General features: G+C 50.3%; 1 protein-coding gene and 1 long non-coding RNA gene across 16 annotated transcripts in view; one reads left to right on the forward strand and one right to left on the reverse strand.

Annotated features, from left to right (window-relative positions):
* Positions 1-24,340, forward strand: part of MARK2 (microtubule affinity regulating kinase 2) — a 60,382-nt gene that overhangs the window by 22,893 nt on the left and 13,149 nt on the right. For 5 of the 13 annotated variants that reach the window (XM_077862128.1, XM_077862133.1, XM_077862135.1 and 2 more), the window contains exons 1-3: positions 13,444-13,577; positions 21,143-21,322; positions 21,545-21,598. In XM_077862128.1, coding sequence (XP_077718254.1) covers positions 13,470-13,577; positions 21,143-21,322; positions 21,545-21,598 — 342 coding nt within the window. In that variant the 5' untranslated portion in view covers positions 13,444-13,469. Of the gene's footprint in view, positions 1-13,443; positions 13,578-15,370; positions 15,762-21,142; positions 21,323-21,544; positions 21,599-24,340 lie in introns of those variants that run through there. The other 8 variants (XM_077862129.1, XM_077862138.1, XM_077862142.1 and 5 more) reach the window with 5 other exon arrangements.
* Positions 317-13,384, reverse strand: LOC144292212 (uncharacterized). Of its 3 annotated transcripts, none has more exons than XR_013359678.1 (5): positions 12,432-13,384; positions 4,375-4,946; positions 3,101-3,190; positions 2,852-2,993; positions 317-2,068 (listed from the first exon to the last, which is right to left on the reverse strand). It is a non-coding gene; the product is annotated as an uncharacterized LOC144292212 (long non-coding RNA). The 3 variants fall into 3 exon arrangements; XR_013359676.1 differs by lacking the exon at positions 12,432-13,384 and adding an exon at positions 11,923-12,425; XR_013359677.1 differs by lacking the exons at positions 2,852-2,993; positions 12,432-13,384 and adding an exon at positions 11,923-12,425.

A 24,340-nucleotide genomic window follows, 5' to 3' on the forward strand; every position in this document is an offset into this window, starting at 1 on the left:
CTGCGGATGGGCATAGGCACTAGGTGTGCCACGTACCCTACGAGGGGTGTGCCTCTTCAGCACTGCTCATGCTCAACATGCAGAGCCCTGGGGCCTGCTGGAAATAGACTCTGTCATGGTGCCTTTCCCTTGTGCCTTGTAGCCACTCTCATAGTAGGCAGAGAAGCTGGGAGGGTTGAGGAGCTTATAAATTGTGGGTAAATGAAGTCTGGGGAGGGAGAGGATCTTTCCCTAGAGCACACTGAGTTCAATGTTATAATGTTTCTAAGTCTGGAGTAGTCACCTGGGTTAACTTTAATTTTTTTTCAGCCCTAGGCAGAGAAGATTTTCCAGTATATGAGCCCATTGTCCAAGGCATATTAGATGAGGTTTATATAGGCCAGACTTTTAGGCAGGTTGACCTGATGTAAACCAAGGTCAGGATGTGGTCTTCAGGATGTGCATACCATGCCCACTTCCTGCTATAGTCTCAGGGACAGGGCTGGAAGGCTTAAAAGTACAGAGGCACTGAAAACCCTCACACCCACACAAGACAGACCCTCATTTTGCAAGTGGGGAAACACAGGTCCCAAGAGGGTGAATGACTTGCCTAAGGTAATATGACTTGTTTGAATGGGGTTGGGTCTTGGGACGCCTGGGTGGCTCAGTAGTTGAGTGCCTTCAGCTCAGGGCGTGATCCTGGGTCTGGGAATCCAGTACCACATTGGGCTCCCCATGGGAGCCTGCTTCTCCCTCTGCGCATGTCTCTGCCTCTCTGTGTCCCTCATGAATAAATAAATAAAATCTTTTTTAAAAAATGGGGTGGGCCTAGAATCTCTTGGGGACCTTACCTTGGCACTATACCCCCATTGCTTCCATTTCAGAGGCAGTCCTGCTGCTGAGAAGGCCTGTAGGGGCTGACCTGCAGACCTCATGGCAGAAGAGAGGCTGGAAAAGGATAGGTAGAAAGGCAGCAGTCCCCCAGCTTCACATACCAGATGAGTTCTGAAATCCTGCCAGACACTCCATCCATAGCGGTGCCACAAGGCCTTAGGGAATGGATTGAAAGCAACGAGTACCAACATTCTAGCCCTGACCTAGGTTGGAGGGCTCACGTGGAGAAGGGTTGTGTGACAACTCTCAGGTGAGGAGACTCCGGAAAAAGCAGGAAGACCCTGACCCTGACTTTCCCTTGTGAATTAAGAAGGCATTTATGGAGAGCCTGTTAGGTGCCAGGTACTACACCTAGGCACTGAGGACAGAGGTGACCTGAGTCCTGGAAATTGCCCTCAGGCTGCTCTCAGTCTTGTGTAACAGTGAACAAGGCAGCCACCAAGAGTTGTGAAGTAGGTCCTTCAGCAAGCCACGAAGTCTTTGTACAGGAGACTTGAAGTGATTTGTGTCTGGTACCTTGTGAAGTCAGAGGGATGGAGCAGGGAAAAGCTTCCTGGAAGCCATGTCTGAGCGGAAGCTAACCAGGAAGAAGAATGGGAATGGATGATGGAGGAGAAATACTTGGGGCAGTGAGAGACTGTAGCAAAGGCCTTGAGGTCTGAGAGAACATTCTACATTTGAAGACAGTTGGCTGGAGCCCAGTGAGACTTGAGGAAGGGGCAGGGGCCAGGCTGGAGCTGCAGACAGGGAAAGGGAGCCAGCCAGCTCATTATGCAGCTGAAGGAAAAATCCAGAAGCCATGTGGGTCTAGTCTGAAAATCAGTTATACACACACACACACCCTTACACACATGTATATACACATTTATATGAATCAGTCATGTGTGTTGAAGGGATACTTTGACTCTGAAGCCATTACTTCCTCTTGCCAGTGCTGAGTGCCCTGCTGTCATGACTGTTGGTGCCCTGACTCCATGTTGTAGGGTGACCGGGCTGGTTTTTTCCATGCTGGTTTGGGTGGAGAGGAAACAGAGGCCACAGTCCTGGTGGGGCAACTCTTTTGGAGCAGGCTGGCTAAAGACACTCTGGAGCTTCTTCAGACCCAGGGGTCAGGACCAATTTCCCTTTTCTCATGGAAGAGTGACTCACAGGCCATTGCTGCCACCTGAGCTTCTGCCAACTTTTCAGAGGCAGCCTGTGGAGGCCAGTAGTAGCATTTGGTGAGAAAGAGGAAGTACCTGGTGACTGTCCCTCCTGCCACTCCTGACAGACGTTTCTGTCGCTAAACAGCACCTCTCTGTGGCAGCCTTGGGATCTGCTCTGGCAAAGGTTCTGCCCTCCCCATGGGAGGGGCCATTACCTGTGGCATCTGCTCCACCCTTGGTCACAGATTGATTAGCTCGGACTACACAGCCAGTGAGAGTCTCCCTTCCCGCCCATCATCAAGTGCTGGAGTGGCAGATCTTAACTTACAAGGTTGTAGAAACGACTGTGCTCCAAACTGCAAGGTTCAGGGCAACCCGGGTGGCTCAGCCGTTTAGCGCCTGCCTTCAGCCCAGGGGTTGATCCTGGGGTCCCTGGATTGAGTCCCTCATCGGGCTCCCTGCATAGAGCCTGCTTCTCCCTCTGCCTATGTCTTTGCCTCTCTCTCTGTGTCTCTCATGAATAAATAAATAAAATCTTTAAAAAGAAAAAACAAAAAACAAACTGCAAGGTTCAGAGCAAAGCTGGCAAAGCGTGTAAAAATTGACCTAAGGTTAGAGCGTGGACTGTCCGCCTCAGCAAGGTGTATGGGACAGTCTTTCACTTCTGACCACATATGGATACTGTCCAGCAAACAGCTGGGTTGCCCCCTCTCCTGCCAGGGAGTGAGTTTTGTTCCCATGCTAGCCTGGCTTTTACGGTTTCCCTTTCTGCCTTTCCCCAGGGACCATAAACCTGCCCGCCTCCTGTTATGTTCTAGTTCTGATAGGAGTACCATTCAGAGTTCTTGGCAGGAGACCAATTCACTTCTTCCTGGGTTGGCTTCCCCTCCTTTTCCCAGGGTGTTTGATGTGCATGTTCTCCAGAATTCCTTACACAGCTGGTTGGCTCTGTAGTGCCCAGAGATTGGAGCTCTCCTGCAATGGGGTACTCAGCTGCTTCCCTCCCTGGTTTTAGAGGCTGGGCTTGAAAATAGAGAATCATAATCTCCCTTCCTCCCCCTCTTCCCCCCACCTTGACTCACCCCCGAAACTGCCAAGCAAACTGGAGTGACCATCTCAGAAGCTCCCAGAGGGACTCAGCCTGCCTCACTGCCCTGCATGACAGCAGCTATCTGTAGGAAGATTAATGCCCACATGAGTATGTGAACTCCAGAGCACATTATTGTCTTGGGCTAGTTGTCTGTGGCAGATATGGACTCATTCTGGTGTTAGGGAGACCAGGGCTCCTTAAAGGAGATGGTGACCCAGCCAGATGTGTGTCTGCCCAAGGCCACCCTCTTCTCTGATGCATGGGGAAATGGAAAGTGCTTCTAAACACCCCACTCTTCAGAAGAGCTTGGTGGGTGGTTTGGGGAGGTTATTCTTGGAATCCCTTGCAGCACAATATCCCTCTTTTTCCTAAGCCAGGTTCTTTAGTTCCTAAGCCAGACTGCTACCTTCTGTTTTTAAAGTGTAGGGGTTTATCTTCCCTGGCCTCAGCTAGACTGTGAGTAGAAGGTCAGGAAAATGGCAACTGCCCCCCCCCCCCCCTTTGCTAGAAGGGGGATATTGGGGAAGGGAGCACAGGTTGCCAGCAGATGTTTCACATTTCCCCTCTGGCTGGCCAGAGAAGGGGCACCACCCTAGCCCTCTTCTGCCCACCTCTCCAGCCAGCCAAGGGAACACCCAAATGGAAACATCATCTTGCTCCTAGGGCTCGAGTGCCTGATGCAGACACCTGACCAGAGTAGCTCAAGCTTGCTGAGAGAGGAGGATTGATTATTTAGGGGCTGTGACAAATGGCTTTGCAGAGGAGCAAAGTTTGAGAAAGAACCTCCTTTTGCAGAGCCAGGGGCCAGCTTCTCTGCAGCATCGCCATCAAGAGTTTAGACTGCCTGAAGCCACGGGCTCTGGTGCTAAACAGTCTCCCTCCTCCTTTCTGTGTCTTGTGGCTAGTGCTATCACTGTCAGGTTGACCCTCTGGTTAGAGAAGATGATCCTGATCTGGTCCCCAGACTCCTTGCTGCCTGAGCCCTTCTGCCGTGGAGGTATATCTAATTTGCCTCCCAATTCTGACTTTGAGTAGGGCAAGAAATGATTGTAGGAAGTTCTGTTTGGGTAGTTTGAGCCTATAGGCATCTGAGAATCAAGTACTTGCTTTATCCAAATATCCCCATGGAACGTCCCTTTTTGTATAAACCTTATACCTCAGACATTTCTTGGTGGGCCAGAGAGGCTGTTCTTGAGTATGAACTTAGATTCGGGCTCTTCAAGGAGTCCTATGTTGCCCATCCCTCCACCCCCAAAAGAAACTAACCTTTCATAAGAAGAACGTCAAAGGAATTGACGTGTCTCAAGGTCAGTGTCTCAAGGTCGCCGGATCATAAGTGCATTTGGCATGGTTAGCTGCTTTGGCGTTTGGTGAGAGATTTCAGCTTTATATTTGAGCAAAAGATTTCTTGGCGGGAGGCCTCTGTGCTGTGTTGCCAGTGTTTGCCCTGTGTACAGGGTTTGCCCCCTCCCTCCCCTAACAGGTTGTTTTAATCCTCTGGCCTATAAACAAGTGCAGCAGAACGTGTCAGGCCAGCTCATATGACCTCTCTTCATGGGGTAACCAGTATCAGCTTTAGATACCACAGTCACTTGACGTGGCAGAGTTGTCAGGGGTAGAGAGGTGGAGATGCCAGGAGGAAGCCTGCATCTGCCAAGGTAGGTAGAGTGGTCCCCCCTTAGCCAGTTACGCTTTCCACAGCTTCAGTTGCCCATGGCCACCCAAGGTCCAGAAGCAGATGGTCCTGTTTCTGACACATTATCCAAAGGTCAGTCTGCAATGCCCACATCACTCACATCACTTCATCTCACAACATAGGCACGGTGTCATCTCACGTCCTGACAAGAAGAGGGAATACAGGACAGGAAGATATTTTGAGAGAGAGAACACATTCACAAAACTTTTATTACAGTATACTGTTAAAATTGTTCCATTTTGGGAAGCCTGGGTGGCTCAGTGGTTAAGTGTCTGTCTGCCTTTGGCTCAGGGCGTGATCCTGTGGTCCCAAGATCGAGTCCCTCATCAGTTCCTGCATGGAGCCTGCTTCTCCCTCTGCCTATGTCTCTGCCCCCCTCCACCCCCGCTCTCATGAATGAATAAATAAAATCTTTTTAAAAAGTAAAATTGTTCCATTTTATTATTAGTTGTTATTGTCAGCCTCTTCCTGTGCCTAATTTATAAATTAAACTTCATCATTGGTATGTATCTATCAGAAAACACAAGTTATATATAGTTGACCATTGAACAAGGGATTCGGAATGCTGACCCCCACACAGTTGAAAATCTGTGTATGACCTTTGACTCCCTCAAGACTTAACTACCCATAGCCTACTGTTGACCTTACTGATCATATGAACAGTTGATTAGCCCATATTTTGTATGTTATATGCATTAAATACTGTATTCTTAGAATAAGCTGGAGAAAAGAAAATGTTACTAAGAAAGTCCTAAGGAAGAGAAAATACATCTATAGTATTGTATCGAAAAAAACCCGTGTATATATGGACCCGCACAGTTCAAACTCGCATCATTCAAGGGTCAAGTGTATATAGGATTTGGTGCCATCTCTGGCTTCAGGCGTCCACCGGGGAGTACTGTGGAATATCTCCCATGGATAAGCAGGGACTGCTGTAAGGGGCGGTAGGGATGTGACTCCTTAATGGAGACCAGGTAGGGAAAGTCAGCACCCATGGGACAGGGGTGAGAAGAAGGCAGTTTCATTTCATCTTGCTTTCACTCTTCCCGAATTCCTACTTCTGGTGTCTCATTTCTCTTTCTCCTATATCTCAAATCCTGGCTGCAGGGGCCCAGGACATGCAGCTGTTTCGGGAAACTGCCCCTGAGACAGATGCATGCTAATTCATGGATATAAAACCCAACACCCAAAATCCTGTCTTCCCAAACAGTGATCTTGTGTTGTGTGAAGAACAGCTGGTGGTGGGAGCCTGGCTGCCGCTGAAGGCTGCTGAGTCTCTGAGCCAGAACCACCCCGGAGCTGGGAGTGCAGCTAAATTTCCACCACCACTCTCACCCCCTCCCCTCACACAGGCTTCCCTGTCTCACAGCTGAAGAGGCAGCACTCTTCAGGACACGCCAGAGACTCCAGCCACACTGTGTATGAGCTATGTGTGTCCATTTCTTAAATGCTAGTTACATGTTGCATTTCGACTACTGATTTGCAAGATTCCAGATCTGTATATCTAGGAAATATTGACAATATTGCTGACAATTGTCTATCGTGGGAGCTGGGGGGGGATGTACTCCGGATTTTCCTAGGGTGGGATGTATGGGTTTAATGTGCTTTTTATCAAGGCACAGTAGAGTGGCCTTTTATGGAAGGTATAAAACAGTTGAGCTGCTGAAGCCTTTGCTGGCTCTGCCAGAAACCCAAGTCCAGGTCCCAGTCGTGCCAACAGATGAGCAGCACTTGATCTTCATCTCAATTGCTCTGCCAGGCCAGTTCAGAAAGATCCATCTCTTTCTGGAGATAGCATTTGTGATGAGCATTAGGTAAAGAAGTTAAAGCCAAAAATCCTGTCTTTTTTGGTAACCTACAGAAGAAGTTGGGAAAGCATATGGAATTATAGTAATAATAGCCAGCATGTCGTGAGCATTTAGGATGTGCCAGGCATTGTTCTAAGTATTTTGGACGGGGTTTGATATTTGGTAAATTCTGACTTGATACCTTTTGTATTCTCTTGGTAGGAACCCCTCTATGCCTGTGGGGTCTTTGTGGTGGTTGCATGGACTAGATAGAACAACAGAATGGGTAGCAGTGACTTCCTGCTGCCCAGCTAGAAGATCAGATCTTCTTCTGATCAGAAGCATCCGGGGTGGGTTTTTTTGTCTCAGTCTTCAGATCCTTATTTAAGCCACCATGCCTATTAGCAATTAGAGCTGCCCTTTGGGATTTGGTAGGAAGGGTCTGTTTGCCTCTGTAGGCACCCTTTCTTTCCTGCCCTCTCTAGGTGAATTTGAAGGTGATGAGCTAGAGACTTGGCTGCCTGCTTCCTTCAAAATACCCAGCATTCTCTTGTCTGCAGTCTGTTTAATAGTGCATTTAACAATACCCAACAGTAGCCTCTTTCTTCCCCAGCACCACCTGTGAATTGATGGTTCTAGTTCCAGATGGCTTCCACCACACTGAACTCTTTACTTATTACTCTTACTCTTTTGGTAATCCACACCAAAGATCCCTGCTCCCAGGTTCATATCAGAGGACAGAGGGCTCAGACCCTCAGGGACGCCTGTGGCTCAGTTGGTGGAGCATCCGACTCTTGGTTTCAGCTCATGTTGAGGTCTCAGGATCCTGAAATCGAGCTCCGAGTAGGCTCTGTGCTCTGTGTGTAGAGTCTGCTTGAGATTCTCTCTTCCTCCTCCTCCTCTGCTTGTGCGCTCTCTCTCTCAAATAAATAAACAAATCTTTAAAAAAGAAAAAAAGCTCAGACTCTCTTCCTAGGACTCTGTCTGAAAAGATGAATTAACTATAAAAAGTACTTGTTAAGAAGTCACTTAAAATGGATAATGGCTGTCTTCTCATTCTCCATATACTCTCTGCTCCCTAGGGCAGCTGCATGAACAACTAGTGTGCCCTGAGTAGAGCTGCCATTGCCACCAGTAAGTGAGCAATATTTGGCTTTAGGGGATACCAGGCCTACAAGCAGAAGCTGACATATATACAGTCTCACTGAGAAGCTTTCCAGTCTTCTCAACCTAACTTCTGACCATTGAGCCCTTTTCCAAATATCTGGCCAGCTAGCTGAGGCATCCGCCCAGTTCGTGGCCACTTAGTAACAGGGTCCAGTGGTCTCCGCCCTCAGTCCAGGGTTGAGGCCACAGTGATCCCAGTGAGGTAAATGGGAAGTACATCCCTGGCTTTAGGTGCCGAGTTGGGAGACCATTCTAAGGAGCATTTGCTCCTGATAGGTCAGGGGACTGTCCCAGGCTCCCTTTTCTTCTCTAGCTGGAAGAGAGAGCTCAAAAGGTGTTCCCTAATTAGCCTTTCTCTCCTGTAAGACAGTACCTACTCAAAATTCCTTTACAAACTCCAGCCTCATTTTTCAACTCAGCCTTGGTTCATTTCTCCTCAGACCCTCCCTCCCACCTGACCACCCCAAATGCTTTGAAGCCCCCTCCCCCAGCTCAAGAGCTCCTCACCCAAGGTTTGAAGGTTACAGAGCCTCAGTTACTGCTGTCCGTCCTGCTTAGGGAGCAAAGAGATGTTCCTAGGTCCGAAGGCAGAACTCTTGAGTTAATTTTCCCATTCTGGACTGTTTCTTAATCTTAAGTATGGGGGTGCCTGGGTGGCTCAGTCCATTAAGCGTCTGCCTTCGGCTCAGGTCATGATCCCAGATACCTGGGATCAAGCCCCACATCGAGCTCCTTGCTCAATGGGGAGCCTGCTTCTCCCTCTGCCCCTCCCCCCGCTTGTGCTGTCAAATAAATCAATTAAATCTTTTTTTGGGGGGGGATCCCTGGGTGGCGCAGCGGTTTAGCGCCTGCCTTAGGCCCAGGGCGCCATCCTGGAGACCTAGGATCGAATCCCACGTCGGGCTCCCGGTGCATGGAGCCTGCTTCTCCCTCTGCCTGTGTCTCTGCCTCTCTCTCTCTCTCTCTGTGTGACTATCATAAATAAATAAAAATTAAAAAAAAAAATTAAAAAATCTTTTTTTTTTTTTTTTTTTCTTTATGATAGTCACACAGTGAGAGAGAGAGAGAGAGAGAGGCAGAGACACAGGCAGAGGGAGAAGCAGGCTCCATGCACCGGGAGCCCGACGTGGGATTCGATCCCAGGTCTCCAGGATCGCGCCCTGGGCCAAAGGCAGGCGCTAAACTGCTGCGCCACCCAGGGATCCCCCAATAAAATCTTTACAAAATCCTTAAGTATGGTTAACATACTACTCCAGATACAATGGTGGGCCCTCATGAGTTGGTCTAAGATACATTTGTTCCTTGTCCTAATTGAACTTTTGGTAAGTTGGAGATTTCTTGACCAGTGTGTCGCAGTATATTTGCATATGCTTTGTGGAAGTGTTCTTACTAGTTTGTAGTCATAGCATCTCTTACAAAAAATAAGTTGTCCTTCTAGATACCAAATGACAAAGACAAAAAGAAACACAAGCACTGCTTCCACCCCCCAGAAAGCTTGTCTGTGAGCTACACTCACTCCCTTGATCGCTCTAAGGGTTGAGTGAGACCAAATTCTCAATTTTAGCTGATTGGACTCCTTGTCAGGAGGTGCTAGAAACAGTCCCCTGACCCCTACCCCAGTGCCACTGCTCAGGTGCTGTCACCTGCTTGGGTTCCTATCAATCTGTTGTAGAAGGAAGATGACACCTCCACCTGTGAGTAAGGACAGCCTTGTGGGAGTTTGCTCCTGCACAGAGTGGCCAGTTGGATTTTTAATGGTCACATAAGTAGAGCAGCCACATTGCAGCCTGACCAGGTGGGGACCGTTCCAAGGCAAGAGTGGCAGGGATAACCTTAGGTGGTTTCCTTTACTTATTTCCTTGCTTGAGCTCTGACCTCTGGCCAGGGTGACTTTTGGGGCAGCAAGCACTGTCCCAGTGTTTTTTCTTATATTTACTCCTCCTCCTTCAACACCCTCTTTGAAGCTGGAGGAGTAAGGAGGCAGTCTTTTTTCCACTTCCAGAGGAAGATACAGTGGCAAGAGGCACATGTCTTATTCGGCACCTTCCAGTGTGGAGCTGGAACTGGGTAAGACCCAGAAGGCTGTTTCCCAGCCTGGAGCTGGGTCTGCTTCTCCGAGTGAAGGTGTTCTAAGGGAAGCCATGTTGGAAGGGCAAATACAAAGGGTTAAACCTGCACTCAGGTGGAAAGGCTGTTGCATAAACGCTGAGAGAAGTTTTGTGTATGTGTGTGTATATTTTAGTATCTCGTGCTTCTTTTTTACTTTGTGTTGGCAAAAACCCCAGGAGAAGATGGGAGATTCTGGGAGGAGATGATTATGCTGGGTGAGTCAACTGAGCTCCCCAGCTGCCGTTTTTAGTTCCTTTGCTTTTCTGTAACAGGAGGCAGCTTGGGGAGGGGTCGGGGGCAGGGTGGGAATGCCGATTTGTGCAGCAGGACAGGAGGCAGGTGTGTATGGATGAAGTTTTTTGGCATTCTAAGGTTGACAGGGCTTTACAGTCATTACATTGGTTCCAGGAGGAAATATTAAAGCAGAGCTCATTGTGATTTACTGTGATCTCACAGTAAATGTCTCCTCCAAGTCACTCACTTCTCCAAATCAGTAGCTCTTAGAATGGCTCGAGCTGTATTGCATTGTTACAGCAAGACAGTGGTTTTGATAGCAGAGCAGTTGTGAGGTTGAAGGAATGTGGAGAGGCAGAGAGCGGTCTTAGGTGGGAGGGCTCAGTGGCATGAGAAAGTTCAGAGGAGGGCAGCCCGGGTGGCTCAGCGGTGTAGCACCGCCTTCAGCCCAGGGCCTGATCCTACAGACCCAGGATCAAGTCCCACATCAGGCTCCCTGCATGGAACCTGCTTCTCCCTCTGCCTGGGTCTCTGCCCCTCTCTGTGTGTCTCTCATGAATAAATAAAATCTTAAAAAAAAAAAAAAGTTCAGAGGAGAGCCCCCCCCCCCCGTGACAAAAGGAGGGGGCTCAGGTTTGAGGGGTGTCAGGGATGAGAGAGTGTGTTGGGGGGGTAGGCCTTCCTATCCCTTAGCTCTGCCTGTATTCCGTCTCCAGTCTACCTTGGGGACCACTTTCACCTCCAGCATTGTGTCAGGAGAGAGCACCAAAGGCCTTGTCATCACCTGCTCATGGAACTAATGCTCCATAGATGCCCTCCATTCTTGGGAGAGGGGGGATCTTGTGGTTCCCACCAGCTTGGATGTTGTCTTTGGAGGACCCAGACGTGGGTTATTGGTATGGGTCCCCGAGACCATCATGAAGATACCCCCACACCTTTTCTTATTTATTGCTTCATACACATTTATTCATCCAGTACCTACTGCATGCTTACACACTGTGCTAGAGGCATCTTTGTGGGGGCCATGAATAAGATGGACCCGGGTCCCTCTCTAAAGCACTGCCTAGTGGGAAGGCCATACAGGAACCAATGACTCCAAAGGGCAGCAGCTGTCTAGAAAGAGGAGAAATGGGTCTTGTGGCAAGAGGTTTCAATCTCTCCTCTGCCCTTGTCTTCCCTTCCAGGAGGGTGAGGTGACTGTAAGGATCAAAAACTTGTACCATTTTTATTCCTCAAGTATTTCAACATGGGCCAACTAGATGCGGGTAGTAAGCTTTAGGCACTAAAAGGCATAAAAAGGTGAGCCCAACACCGTCTCTGATTTTTCAGAGTTCCAGGAGGGGAAGGTGTGGTGACAACTGAGTCCAAAGAGATGAATGGATAGAGACAGGATCTCCTGTGAGATCCAGAGAAAGGAGAGATCACTCTATGCTAAGAAGATGTTTGGTAATTCCTTGAACAAAAGGATTTGTGATAAACTGGGGCTACGAGTGTTTACTGACCTGGATCCCTTAAAAGATGTTATGTGATGGCTGGAGACTCACTCTCAGGGGGTTTGTGTGCATCTGTGTATAACTCTCATACCACAGTTCTGAGCCATTCCCTACCTGGCAGGCAGAGTGGTGGAGCTAGGGTCCAGCTGCTGATCTGTGACCCCAGAGTGATGCGCTTTGCTACTGCACCATAGACAGCCAGACTGTGTGCTAAATAAAAACACAAACTAGAGGCATAGAAAAGGAAGGAAGAGGGAGGCCCAGGCACCTCAGCTGCACTGGTTAGTCTTCATCAGTATCCCACAATCCTCTGTAAAGTGAGCCAAACCTTTTTGCTGCAGGCTGCCTTCTGCCTCCCCCAGAGCCCTGGGCTGCTGGCAGCCTCTCTCCTGTGATATGGAGGAACTTGTTGGTCTCCATGGTTACAGTAACCCACTGGTACGGGGCGGCGCCGAATGGAGTGTGAGGCTGGCAATGTGAGCTTCCCCCAGCCCTTGGCACCATGTGGTACTGGTATGTCGGCTATTTCTTAGACCTTTTCTGGGAGGAAGGAGTTAAGGAGCCCACGAGGAAGAGAAAAAGCAGGCACACCTTCCTCTTCCTCTGGGCTAAGAGGCCAGAGGCATGGCTGGTTTTAGGTTAGGGAAGAGGGTCCTTTTTGCCTGACAGCCCAGCCATGGTAGAAATTTGACTTTTCCCTGTACTAGCTTCACTCCACTGATGCTTTGAGTCAAGTTCTTAGAGATAATAGCTCTTCTCTGGGCTCAGAGGACCCCTTAATGGGAAGCAGGTTCCTATCTGAAAGAGAAGCAAGATCTTAGGAAACACTGTTGAGACCTTACTGCACGCCGGACACTGCGGTCCACACTGGGGTGCGTTTCTTCCTTTCGTCTTCATGCCGATCTTGTGAAGTGGGTACAGCTGGTGTCCACATATCCCAAATAACGAAACTGAGGCGCTAAAGAAGTCAAAGAATCTTGGTCGTGCTCAGTGAACTAGTAAGGAGCAAAGGCAAGGCTCTCACCCCAGGACCGTCTGCTTCCAGAGCTCTGTCGTGCTATCCTGCCTCCCTTACTAAGTAAGCAGAGGTAACTGTGATGCGTCTAATATAATATACAGTTTCCTCCTCTGAGTTTCTAGAAGGCAGAAACCAGATCTCTCTGAACTTTGCAAACTGGCCCTGGCTCCAGAGGTAGGCCCTCAACAAAGGTTTGCTGAATTGGCAACAGTAATTGGGAATTGAGATAGAGACCAGACCCCAGTGAGCAGATTCTTAGGGATGAAATGGTACTAGAAGCTGGTAAAGCTCTGCTTGCTCAGTAGAATCTGTCCTGTTTGAGGAAGAGCCCAGCATTTCAAGTAGCTGCACAGGCCGGGGCTTTGAGAAGTACTTATTGCATTGTGGCTTCCATGCATGAAGGGGAGTGAGCTGGAGGTGCTGGATCGGTTCTGGTCTCACTCCAGGTCAGGTCTTGTCTGCTGGTCCCCCCAGACACATGCTGCTTCTGCCTTCAGGTGAGGCTTGCAGCTCAAAGAGCTAGCGGGCAGTGAACTACCATTCTTTGGGCTTCAGTTGCCAGCTCTGCAGTTCTCCTCTGTCGGGGAGGGGCACCTGCCCCGGCTACAAAGAGAGAGCAGCGCTCTGACACTTTGACACAGTCCCACCTCCCTTCTGCACCAGGGTATTAAGGGAAGGTGGGTGGGGGGGTCCCCCAGGCAGAGCCACCATGGCTAATTTTGAGTGCAGGGAGGTTGCACCCAAGCTCTCTACCAGTTAGTGCTTCCCACAGCCTTACAAGATCTCTCCTACCCACGATGCTCCTCTGGTTTGTTGACTCTTGGCAGTTGAGAGTGACAGTTGCTCAGGATTAAAAGATGCAAAAAGGTCTCCTGGATGCAGTGAAGGAGGAAGGGTTAAAGAACTTGCCACAGCCACATGACTTGTCAGCTCAGCCATACCCATTTCTCCCCAGCCTCTCTGAGGTCAGTGCTTAGTACTTCCTCAGTTTACAAAACCCCTTACTGATTCCCACAAACAGGATTGAGGAAACAATCCTTCTGTTACATTGCAAAACTCTAGGGACTGGAAAAATGAAGCCATTTGATCCTATTCTGGCCTCTGAGCGAAGGGGAAGGTGATCACAGACAGTCCTGAGCCCAGGGTCTGGAATAAGCTTTCAGCTCTTGCACTGAGATGGGGGCCCACTTTGGAGAGAGATAGAGGAGCAGGACGTGCTGTGGGACCTCCCGGTTATGTCCTCACAACAGCCCTACATGTAGGCCTGAGCCAGACACCAGGCATTCCTGTTGCCCTAGGCATCTCCCCACTCCCCCACCCTGCTCCCCTCTCCACTTCCTTATCTTCTTTGGGAGGGTGGGTACCAGCAAAGGAGGCCTCAAGGAACAGCAGAGTGCTGACCTGGACTTGAAAGCCCTGGGCTCCGATCCCAGTTCTGTGATTCAGTTTCTTATGTGTAATATTAGGGTGCTCCCTGCAGGTGTGGAGAACATAGGAAATACGGGGCTGCAGAAGGTAGTGTCAGGAACGTCCAATCTGTTGATCAGGGCTCCTGTGTAAGATGAATACTGAGTAGCATGGTCTCCCTAGTATCCGTGCTCAGGTGGTGGGAGGGCACACAGGACGTTTTGCCCTTCCCTAGATGGGTTGATGGCCTACCAACGTGAGACCTTTCAGGAGTTGCTTAGTGGTGGGACGCCTGGGTGGCTCAGCGGTTGAGCATCTGCCTTTGGCTCAGGGTGTGATCCCGGGGTTTGGGATTGAGTCCTGCATCAGGCTCCTTGCATGAGAGCCTGCTTCTGCCTATGTCTCTGCGTCTCTCTGTGTGTGTGTCTCATGAATAAGTGAATAAAATCTTAAAAAAAAAAAAAAAAAAAGTTGCTTAGTGGGAAACATCGTAGCCTGGAGAAATAGGATGAAGTCAAAGTAAATCTGGGAGCCAGAAGAAAGGCATGACCGGCACACAGAACTCAGACGAGGGAGGGCTCCAGTAGCCCCAAATTAGCAGATGCCCAGACAGGAAAGCTTTGCAGGAGGAAGGCATGAGGACCAGCATCCCTGCTGGCCCCGGCCCTCAGAGTTCTTAAAGCAGTGATGTGGGAGGGGGAGTGATGGAGACTGCTTGGAGGTTGGACAAGAACCAAGGGTTGGCCTCCCAGAATCAGGGCCGGAAGGGACTTAGAGGGACATTTGTTTGGTTTCCCATCTTTAGGGTGAGTTTTAGGATTAAATGTCTCATTCTGTGGTGACCAGAGTTTTTAGTCTAGAACCCATTGACCTCTAAAGGGTTCCTGACTTCCCTGAAGTTATGTCCCCAATATTTTGTGTATAAGTGGAATGTGCGTTTTTCTAAGTTAAACACTGCTTTTTGTGAGGCAGGAGGTCCATCTGCCACTGTTGGATTGCTGGTTTCTGTTTAACCCCTGCCTTGTTCTCAGGTGGTTTGCTGGTCTTTGGCAAGGGTTAGCAGGCCTGATTCACACATACTCCTCCCAGCCAATTGGAGCCCCTACCCAGGTCCCACCTGCTGCAGGTGAGATAAGGACTTTATGACAGCCCTGTCTCCTCACCCTCTCCCAGCTGTTACCCAGCAAAGCACCTTTGGGAGGGTGGGGCAGCCCACTTCCGGAGAGGGGGAGGGAAAAGGAAGTTGATCTAAACCCGCCTCTCTCTTTCTTTCTCTCTCTCCCTCTCTCTCTCCCTCTCTCTCTCCCTCTCCTTCTCCCTCTCCCCCCCTCCCCATTGCCTCCTGTCCCTTTCCTCCCACCCCACTCCTGTAGTGTCCTGGGACCGCATGCACTTTCTGGCCACCAGGCCCTGGCCTGTGGGAAGCCGTGGGGCTTTTTTGTCCCTGTCGGTCTCCTTGCCAAGCCTGGTCTCTCTCTGCTAGTGGTGGTTTCGGTTGCGACACAGTCCAGGTTCCCAGGCAGGAGCCTCTCGGGCCTGGCTGCTTCACTGTTTTTCACTGAGGAGGTGGTGGAAGGTGTCGCCTGCTTCGGCTGAGTAAGGGTGGCTGGCAGAGCCGGCAGCCCCCGCCCTGGGCCTGGCTCTTCCTGGCCTCTGTACTTTGCCCTCGCTGCCTGACAGGTTCTGCTGTGGGCTCTGCTGAATGGAAGTTGCTGGTAGTCCTTGCCCCTTTCTCCAGCCGGGTATGTTTTCCCCTTTTCTGCTGTGAGATTGCCCCTTCCTCTTAACCACCCAAACACAGGATCTTTAAAGAAGTGCTAAATGGAGCCAGGCGCTAGCACAGGTAGTAAAATTCATGGAAAGAGGCACTGGCTGGGAAAGGAAGAGGGGGCAAATACCGGAAGAAGAGTCTCCATAGGTTGAATCAGCAGTCACACCCAGAGTGGGGGCGGGGGGGACAAATGGAGGCCCAGGGAGGGCGTGCCAGTGCTCCAGTAAGGGGAGACTCGGATCTGGGGTGGCCGCCCGGAGCCAGCACCCGAGGGACCCTGTTCTTCCCACAGTGCCTGGGCTTACTGTGCCTCTGGCTGGGGAGTACCTGCCTGACTCCTCCCAACCCTGGGGAAGTCTCAGGACACTTAAGTCCAGGCCTGAATGCGGAGCCCCACCACACAAGCTTTTCTAGGGGAGAACTGTTAGTAGGAGCCCCCAGCGTTAGGGAAGGAGCCCTACCTACCTGAGTCAGCACTGGGCCTCTGGGGTGGAGGCTGTCTTCCAGGCAAACCTGGCAACACGCCTGAGGCTGAGTTTAGAGATCCTAGGTTGAAGGGCCTGCTGGATAGAAGGCTCTTTCTCTTCTCCCCGGGTCCTATGTTCCATCTCTCTGTTGAGCCTCCAAAGCTGTTCAGGTCCTGCTTCTGAGTCAGGCTTGCTAAGTCACCTGTGTAGTCTGCTGTTGGTTCCAAATACTGCCTCACAAGGCGACCCCCTGTTCTTTCTGAAGGCTGCCTGAGAGTCGGGCTGTCAACTTGCAACAGACTTCCTCAGGTTTTTAGGGCTAGCTTGTGGTGTGCTGTGGGCTTTGAGAATGTTTGGTGTTCCTATCTTACTGTGAGCAGGGAGGACAGAGGTAGAGGGAAGAGTGTGACTACCCAGATCCTGTTTTGTTGGCCTCGAAGGGCAGCCAGTCCTCAGCCCCCCCAACTGGTGGTAAGATCTGGATTCAGGCTGAGTGGGCCTAGTCAGGACCACAGAAGAGACTGTCTCCATACCCTTGCCTCCACTTCAGCCTTCAGGGCAGCGACCTCGTGTGGGGCCATGGTCCAAGAAACATTTTCTACTGGACACTTTTTCCTTTCTCCACTCCCTCTCTCGGCTTCCTTCCCTGGGCTTTCCTCACCTTGGCCCACATCCTTGCTGTGGGAAATGTCTCAGAGAAGAGGTGAAGGGGAAGGAGAGGAGGGCTGTAGTCTTTGGTCTTTGAGTCCGGACAGTTGGGTGATTTTGGTCCTGAAAGGGGTATGGGGTGAATTTGGGAGCATGGACCAGTGTTCTTTGCTTCCCTGGGTCCTGGACAAGTGGAACCTTCTCTCTTTCTGTACCGGATGCCCTGCTTGGGACCAACCCTTCACAGCTACCCTGTCTGGTCACCTTCCACGAAGGCTAGGAGGGCTGGTGCAGGCTACCAACGTGGGTCAAATGGGACAGCATCCACAGCTCAGCCTAGACCCCTCTCCAGTGGGGAGGACCAGAGCATCTCTTGTGGCCTTGGTCTCTGCTGGGCAACTGCTGGCTTTAGAGGGCTCCACTCAGACGTGGAAGTCTCGTTGACAAAGAGACCTTTGACTTTGCAGTCGTATTTGGGAACTAAAAATAATAGCAAAAGTGGTTGTTCTTCACTGAGCACTGGATAGAGCATTTTACGTGTGTTCTCTCATCTAATGTGAAGTAGGGAATATTTTATCACCACTTTACAGATAAGGAAACTAATGCCAGTAAGCAGGGGAGCCAGGATGCGAACCTGGTTCTGCTTGACAGTGCTCCTTGGCACCCACTGGACCATCTCCTGACAACAAGTATGTGAAATCATCCTGCGCTGGTCCTCTTTTGGATGGTTTTCTTCCCCGTTTGTAATAATCTCCTCTCCCACTTAAGTTTAGTGTTAGTAATAATAAAGTTATCATGTGTTGAGTAATTGGCAGATTTAGGATTTGAATGCTGGCCGTTTGTCTCTGGCATTTACACTCTAACCACACCTCTCTCTGTGTGTGAGGGGGGAGGTGGATGGCAGAGCCCCTCTTGTGGTTATGGATGTGCTGAGGTCTGGTGTGCAGCAGAGCCTGGTGGGGAATGCTGTCCTGCTGCATGCACTGCATGGATGAGCCCCGAGGGCCAGAAACACCAGGAGGGAGGAGCAGAGCAGAGGTTAGGAAGCCCAGTAGGATTCCCAGGTTTGGCTTCAGAGGGGCGACGGGCCCAGATCTTCAAGTCAACACTAAATTTCTGTTACCAGTTTTAAAGACTTGGAGACGGCCAAGCTTCTGCCGCCTTTGGCTCATATCCTCAGAAAAGAGGGGAGTGACAAAAAACCTAGGGGGGGTGAATTGGAGGTTGCCAAGGACACTTTGCCCCCCATCTTCCTCTCATGAGAGCCGGGCAGAAGAAGGCTTTCCTTGTTCATGGAAACCCTGAGGCTGGCCAGGTAGGGTGGTAGGCAGTCTAGCAGCACTTGCCGGGAAGATGGGGCTGAGAAGAGGGAGGCCGTGGAGGCCAGGCTGTCAGGACCCTGTTGGCGGGGGCTCAGGGTAACTGGTAGACTGTGCTGAAGGCAGGTACCAGCAGGGCCTAGGAATGCCCTCCTTTCAAGGGGTGTGACCCCAAGGGTTGCTTTGGAAAGGTAAAAAATGGGTGTTTGAAAATATACTGGTCTAGCAAACACTGTTTCAGGACCAACCAGACATAGGTAAGCAACAGGGTGTCTGAAACACTGAGGGCAAGAGAGTTGTGTGGGCTGCAGTGGGCAGACAGCAAAGACCCCAGGGACTTGGTGGAGATGGGAAGGTTGGTGAGGGCTCGCAGGAGAAAGAGAACACTCCCTAAAGGGTGTAAGAGGTTGAAAAGGACTCTGCTGAGATGTCAGGAAGCTCTCCCTTCAAAATCGACCATATGCATGGGATCTCTTCTTTTTTTTCCTCGAACGCCTAAATTCATGAGCTTTTGGGATCTGAGTCAGACAGTTTACCCCAAACCAGCCAGCAGCTACTATGCAAAGAGAAAGAAAGGCCCTCAGTTGACACAAGGAGGAAGGGGGGGGAACGGCAGTGGCAGGGTATTTGTTTTCTGTTCTTGTTTTTCTGCCTGGAAGCATCTGGTTAGGGAAACAAGCTTCTTGCAAAGAACCCTGGACAGTTCCTTAGGTGGTGTAGCAAGTCCTTCTTGTTCCTGTGGTTGTGGAGGGCTTCGTGACAGCCCAAAGGGGCCATGAAAGGAAGACTTGGACTTATACTCTTCTGGTCACCCTGCTTTCCTCCACACGGTCTCCTTGAAGTTTCCAAGGTAGCTGTGGATGGTTCTGGGACGAGGCTCTGGCAGCACTCTGTTCCCAGTATGTGAGAGCAATGGCATTAGGTGCTCTTTGAGTGGTAAGTCAGGTCCCCAAACAAGATTTAGACCAGACTCTTATTCAAATATAATTCACATGCCACACAATTCATCTGTTTATTTTTTTTAAGATTTATTTATTTATTTATTCATGAGAAACACAGAGAGAGAGAGAGAGAGAGAGATAGGCAGAGACACAGGCAGATGGAGAAGCAGGCTCCATGCAAGGAGCCCAACGTGGGACTCAATCCCGGGTCTCTAGGATCACACCCTGGGCTGCAGGTGGCACTAAACCGCTCCGCCACCGGGGCTGCCCCAATTCCTCTGTTTAAAATGTACAGTTAGGGGCACCTGGGTGGCTCAGTTGGTTGGGCATCAGCCTTCGGCTCAGGTCATGGTCCTGGGGTCCTGGGATCCAGCCCCGCATTGTGTTCCCTGCTCAGTGGGAAGTCTGCTTTTTCCTCTGTGGCTTCCCCACTGTGTGTGCGCTTGCTCTCTCTCTCTCTCTCTCTCTCCCTCAAATAAATAAATAAAATCTTAAAATGTACAATTTTTTTTTTTAGGATTTTATTTATTTATTCATGGGAGACAGAGACACAGGCAGAGGGAGAACAGGCTCCCTGCAAGGAGCCCAATATGGGACTCGATCCCAGGACCCCCGGATCACAGCCTGAGCCAAAGGTAGATGCTCTACCACTGAGCCACCCAGATGTCCCAATAAAATGTACAATTAAGTGGCTTTGAGTAAGTTCACAGAGCCATGTAGCCATCACCACTGTCAGCACTTCATTAGAACACATGCGTCATCACAGAAACCCTACACCCCTTACTTGTCCCCCCTAAGTCCCCACCCTCAGCCAGCCCTAGATTAATCTTTCTCCGTGGATTTGCTCATTCTGAACATTTTAGATAAATGGAAACCATATAATGTGTGGTGCTTTGTGACCAGCTTTGTTCACTCAACGTCCTGCCTTCAAGGCTCCTCATGTGGTAGCAGGTGTCAGTACTCGCTGCTTTTCATTGCCGACCAGCATCCCGCTATGTGGCTTTCTCCACAGTGTGTTCTCCATCTGTCACTTAATGGCCATTCATGGTGTTTCCCTTCCGGGGCTCCCGTGAGCATAGGATGTTATGAACACACATTGGTATGGCTGTCCGTCACCTTCCTCTTAGATACTCACCAAGGGGCATAGCAGCTCTGTGTTTAGCCACCTGAGGAGCACACAGATTTTTTAGTAAATGGATGTTTTCCTCTGGGCCGTGCAGCTTTGGGGTTATGTGTATGTAGCTGTTCGGTGCCCTGGCCATCACTTCTGCTTTGTCACACCCTTTTTCGAGCAACAGGATATCTGAGGAGGACAGACAGTCGCCTTGCTCCGACCCTGTCATTCAGTTTGTTCACAGCACAAGTTTCATTGAGCATGTACCATAACTCAGATTGTGTAGGTACTGGGATGTGTCAGGGAATAAATGAGGTATGCCTGCCTTCATGAGCTTCCATTCTCGTCGGGATTGACAACAAATGAATGTAAAGTGATAGATAATAAAAGTAAAGGTGAAGCATTGGGTGGTGATGAGTGCTTTGACGAAATTCTGACTGTTCGGCTCCTGGGGCTTTGGGGCTTTGCCGTGTAGCCTTGTCACAGTGTGAACAGGCAGCAGGGCGGCCAGCAGGAGGCACTCGCCCACAGGGGGGAGGTGCGGAGATGCTGGTGGCTTATTGAGGATGGAGCCAGCAGTGGCACAGCGGTGGGACAATGCCAGTCCTGAGCTCCCATGCCCATAGGTCCCACAGGTCCCACAGGATGTTGGCACTGGACCATATGCTCTACTCCCTTGGAGTGAAGACTGGCTCATTTCTCTTCCCCCTCCTGCGTTTGGATCCTTTCCCTGCCTGCCAGCCCCCTGCAGTCCATCCTGATTCCTCCAGCCTCTTAGGTTTTTTGCCGAGAGCTAAGGAAGGGCAAGGGTCTGGGGAACTGAGGGCAGCCTACGGAAAGGTGTGCATGTCTCCACCCTGCAGCCCACCTTGGGACACCTCGACCCCAAGCCCACCAGTAAGTCCAACATGCTGCGGGGCCGCAACTCAGCCGCCTCTGCTGACGAGCAGCCCCATATCGGCAACTACCGACTCCTTAAGACCATCGGCAAGGGCAACTTCGCCAAGGTGAAGCTGGCCCGGCACATCCTGACTGGGAAAGAGGTGAGCTCCGGGGGCGGGGCCGGCCGCACCTCCCAGCTGTTGGCACCCAGCAGGAAGCGGTGGCACCACTGCCGCAGCCACCTTCTGGTTTGTCAGGTGGAAGTGCTGAGAGGGATGGGGCACAGAAGAGGTGGAAATATAGAGGAAGAGGGAGAGGAGAGTTGAGTCCTGGGTTAAGCCTGCTCTAAAGAGGGAATCTGGGGCTTTTTGTCTCATGTGCAGGTAGCTGTGAAGATCATTGACAAGACTCAACTGAACTCCTCCAGTCTCCAGAAAGTAAGCATACAGCATTTCCTGTTGCTTTCTTTTTTTTTTTTTTTTTTTTCCTGTTGCTTTCTAAACCTCTCTTTAGGGGTTAGTGATCTACTGATCTCATGTGGGCCTCCCTTTGAATCCCCAATTTTAAAAATCTCTAGTCATTCACTGTCCTCACTGCTCCATGGCTCTGCTATCTCTGGGGCTCTGATTGGATCCATCACGTTAACCCCTCCTGGATAGGCTTCCTGACCACAGGCACTGGCTCTTTAGAAGTCTTTCTGCCCTTCCCTGCCATTTGGCCTATCTAGGTGACCTACTTCCTACATCTTGTTATCTTCTGGCCTGTGGCCAGCTCTATGCAAAAACACACTTTCGTAGCCATTACTAGAAACATGCCTTTGGGTAACTGCAAGATCGGGAATGATCCAGAGGAGTGGCTCTAGACATACAGGGACCCTGCCACCAGATTCTATGCCTGCTACATTTTAGGGGATGAGAATATGGAAGACTGGCACTGGGGTTTTTAGAAGCTAAACTCCAGGTCAAGCCTGTGACAGTTTGCAAGTGGAGGACAGGTACTCCCAGTTTGCCTCTTCACTCCTAAGTTCCTCTTGGCTAAAAGTCATGACATCATTTGCATGTAGTGTTCACTAGGTGAGGTTGAATTTTTCCTTCCCTCCTTAACTCAGGGTGGGAAACTGAGGTCTATGTTAGCTAGCTGGTCAGGGGACTCCTTTAGGTAGGAACACCTACCCCCTGGTTGGGAAACTGTGAAGAGTTCGTGGGGACATGAAAAGGAGGCTTTTATTTGCAGTATGGGACAGCTTGCTGGTGGTGACAGGTTGATGTAGAACTGGAGACTCTCTGCCCTCTCCCCTCATCTTGTGCTCCAAGCAGTTAGGGGGAAGGAGGAAATAGCCCATCTGGCTCCCCAAAAGCTGCCCCTGGTCAGTTGGGTCAGATTTCCTTGTGCCCTCACACTCCCCTGACCCTGGCTCAAATGTGCTGACCTTGATTCACCTTAGTTCTTTCTATCATGAGATAGACTGAATTTTTTTTTTCATTAGCACATGTGTTATTTGAGTTAGGAGAGGTCATAACTTCATGCAGCAGTCAACTACAGTGAGGTTGGGAAGCTTAGGGCAGGGTTTAGGGGCTGGTGTTGAGAGAGGCACTAGCATCATGGAGGTTGAGGTGCCTTGACTCGCTGGCATCCAAAACCAAGGTGTTTCCTATTTTTTTGTTAGCCCTGGGATCCCCTCAAGGTTCTTTGGTTCAGAGGAAACACTGCTGTCATCACTAGGGCTTTCCTGCTTAGAGCTTTCCGGAAGGAAGGGAAAGAGGGCTACTCTTGATGTTTTGGCCCAGACCCTACAGGGTGGAAGCCAGTTTGGTGTGGGCCGTTTGGTCTTTGGTGCAGTCCAGCCTGCCATATGGTAATAGCCACAGTCAGTCAAGCCATCTTATCTCCCTTTTTTTCTCCTTGCCTCTTCCTGACTGGCTGGAAGGCAGCAATGCCAGACAAATGTAGCCATTTGAAAAGCCTATTAACACACTCTTACCAAGGCCAATCTGATTCTGGCCAAATCACTGTTTAAATTTGATCCCAGCAGTGATCCGTAAAAAGGACAATAGTGAAGAATCTGTCCCCCCTCAGGGTTCTCAGCTAAGCCTAGAAAACTCCACATTATCCCAGGAGAATGCCCCTTCCAGGCCAGTGGGTGCTCTCAGGAGGAGAGCCCTGGCCCCCACCTCCGACCCCATCTCAGTGTTGCTTCCCACCCCTGTGGTAGTATCCGGGATTTTTTGCCTCCTTATCCAAGACAATTGCTGGACCAGGGAAGAAGGCACGAGAAACCTGGGCTCTAACAAGAAAAGGGAGCCAAATTCAGAATCAGACTCCTGAAGATTGGAAAGCTTGTCTCTTCTTTTCCTTTCCAGATTACAAAAGCTCTCAGACCTCATTAAGAGGAAAAACCATGTTCACTTGATTCCATAAACTATCCTGAATTAGGTCTCCAGACCTCACCTCCCCCCAGAAAAACCAAAACAAAATATAAACAACTAGTTCTGCTCTCTGTGCAAATGGTGAGGCCTGGGAGTTACCAAAACCCCACCTCCAGTTCTCTGGCCCCCGCAGAAAGAATGGAGTTCGTTTCTGTCATCTTTCTTTATGGAAATACATGGTTTGGAGTCCCTGATTTTGTTTCACAAAGAGAGCGTGAGTGTGTGGAGGTGGGTTTGATTAAAATTGGCATCAGCTATATATAGGAGCGGCTTCTTCTGTCACCGCCCCAGAGGCCCAGCAGAGGAGGGCCTGCTCACTAGTGCAGAGTCCTCTGACTTCTGTAAACCAGATGATGGGGACCCCCTTCCGACCACCCCCCAACACACACACACACACACACACACACACACACACACACAGACCAAATGAGTCTGTTTTGTCACTGAACTTTAGCGGCAGCCCTGGTTCTGAATATTCATGTACATGGGCTCACACTCCCTCCTTCAGAGGCACCCAGCCAAACCTGTCTGCTGTTTGGGGGTTGGATTTGAGAAGACTGCAACAGAGGGCACGTGGTTGGTTTATCCAGATGCTGAACTCGAGGGTACAAGTCACTAGAGCCCGGCTTTCCTCTTGCTGACACTTCTGCTCTTGTTCCCCTTCACCTACTTCTCAGCCACTGGGGACAGGCCTGGCTGACCTGGACAGCTGTCCTATTTCTTTTCTCTGCCCCTTTTCTCTTTTGGGAGAAA

This window comes from Canis aureus, chromosome 21 (assembly GCF_053574225.1).
Source record: "Canis aureus isolate CA01 chromosome 21, VMU_Caureus_v.1.0, whole genome shotgun sequence".
In the NCBI taxonomy this organism is placed as follows: domain Eukaryota; kingdom Metazoa; phylum Chordata; class Mammalia; order Carnivora; family Canidae; genus Canis; species Canis aureus.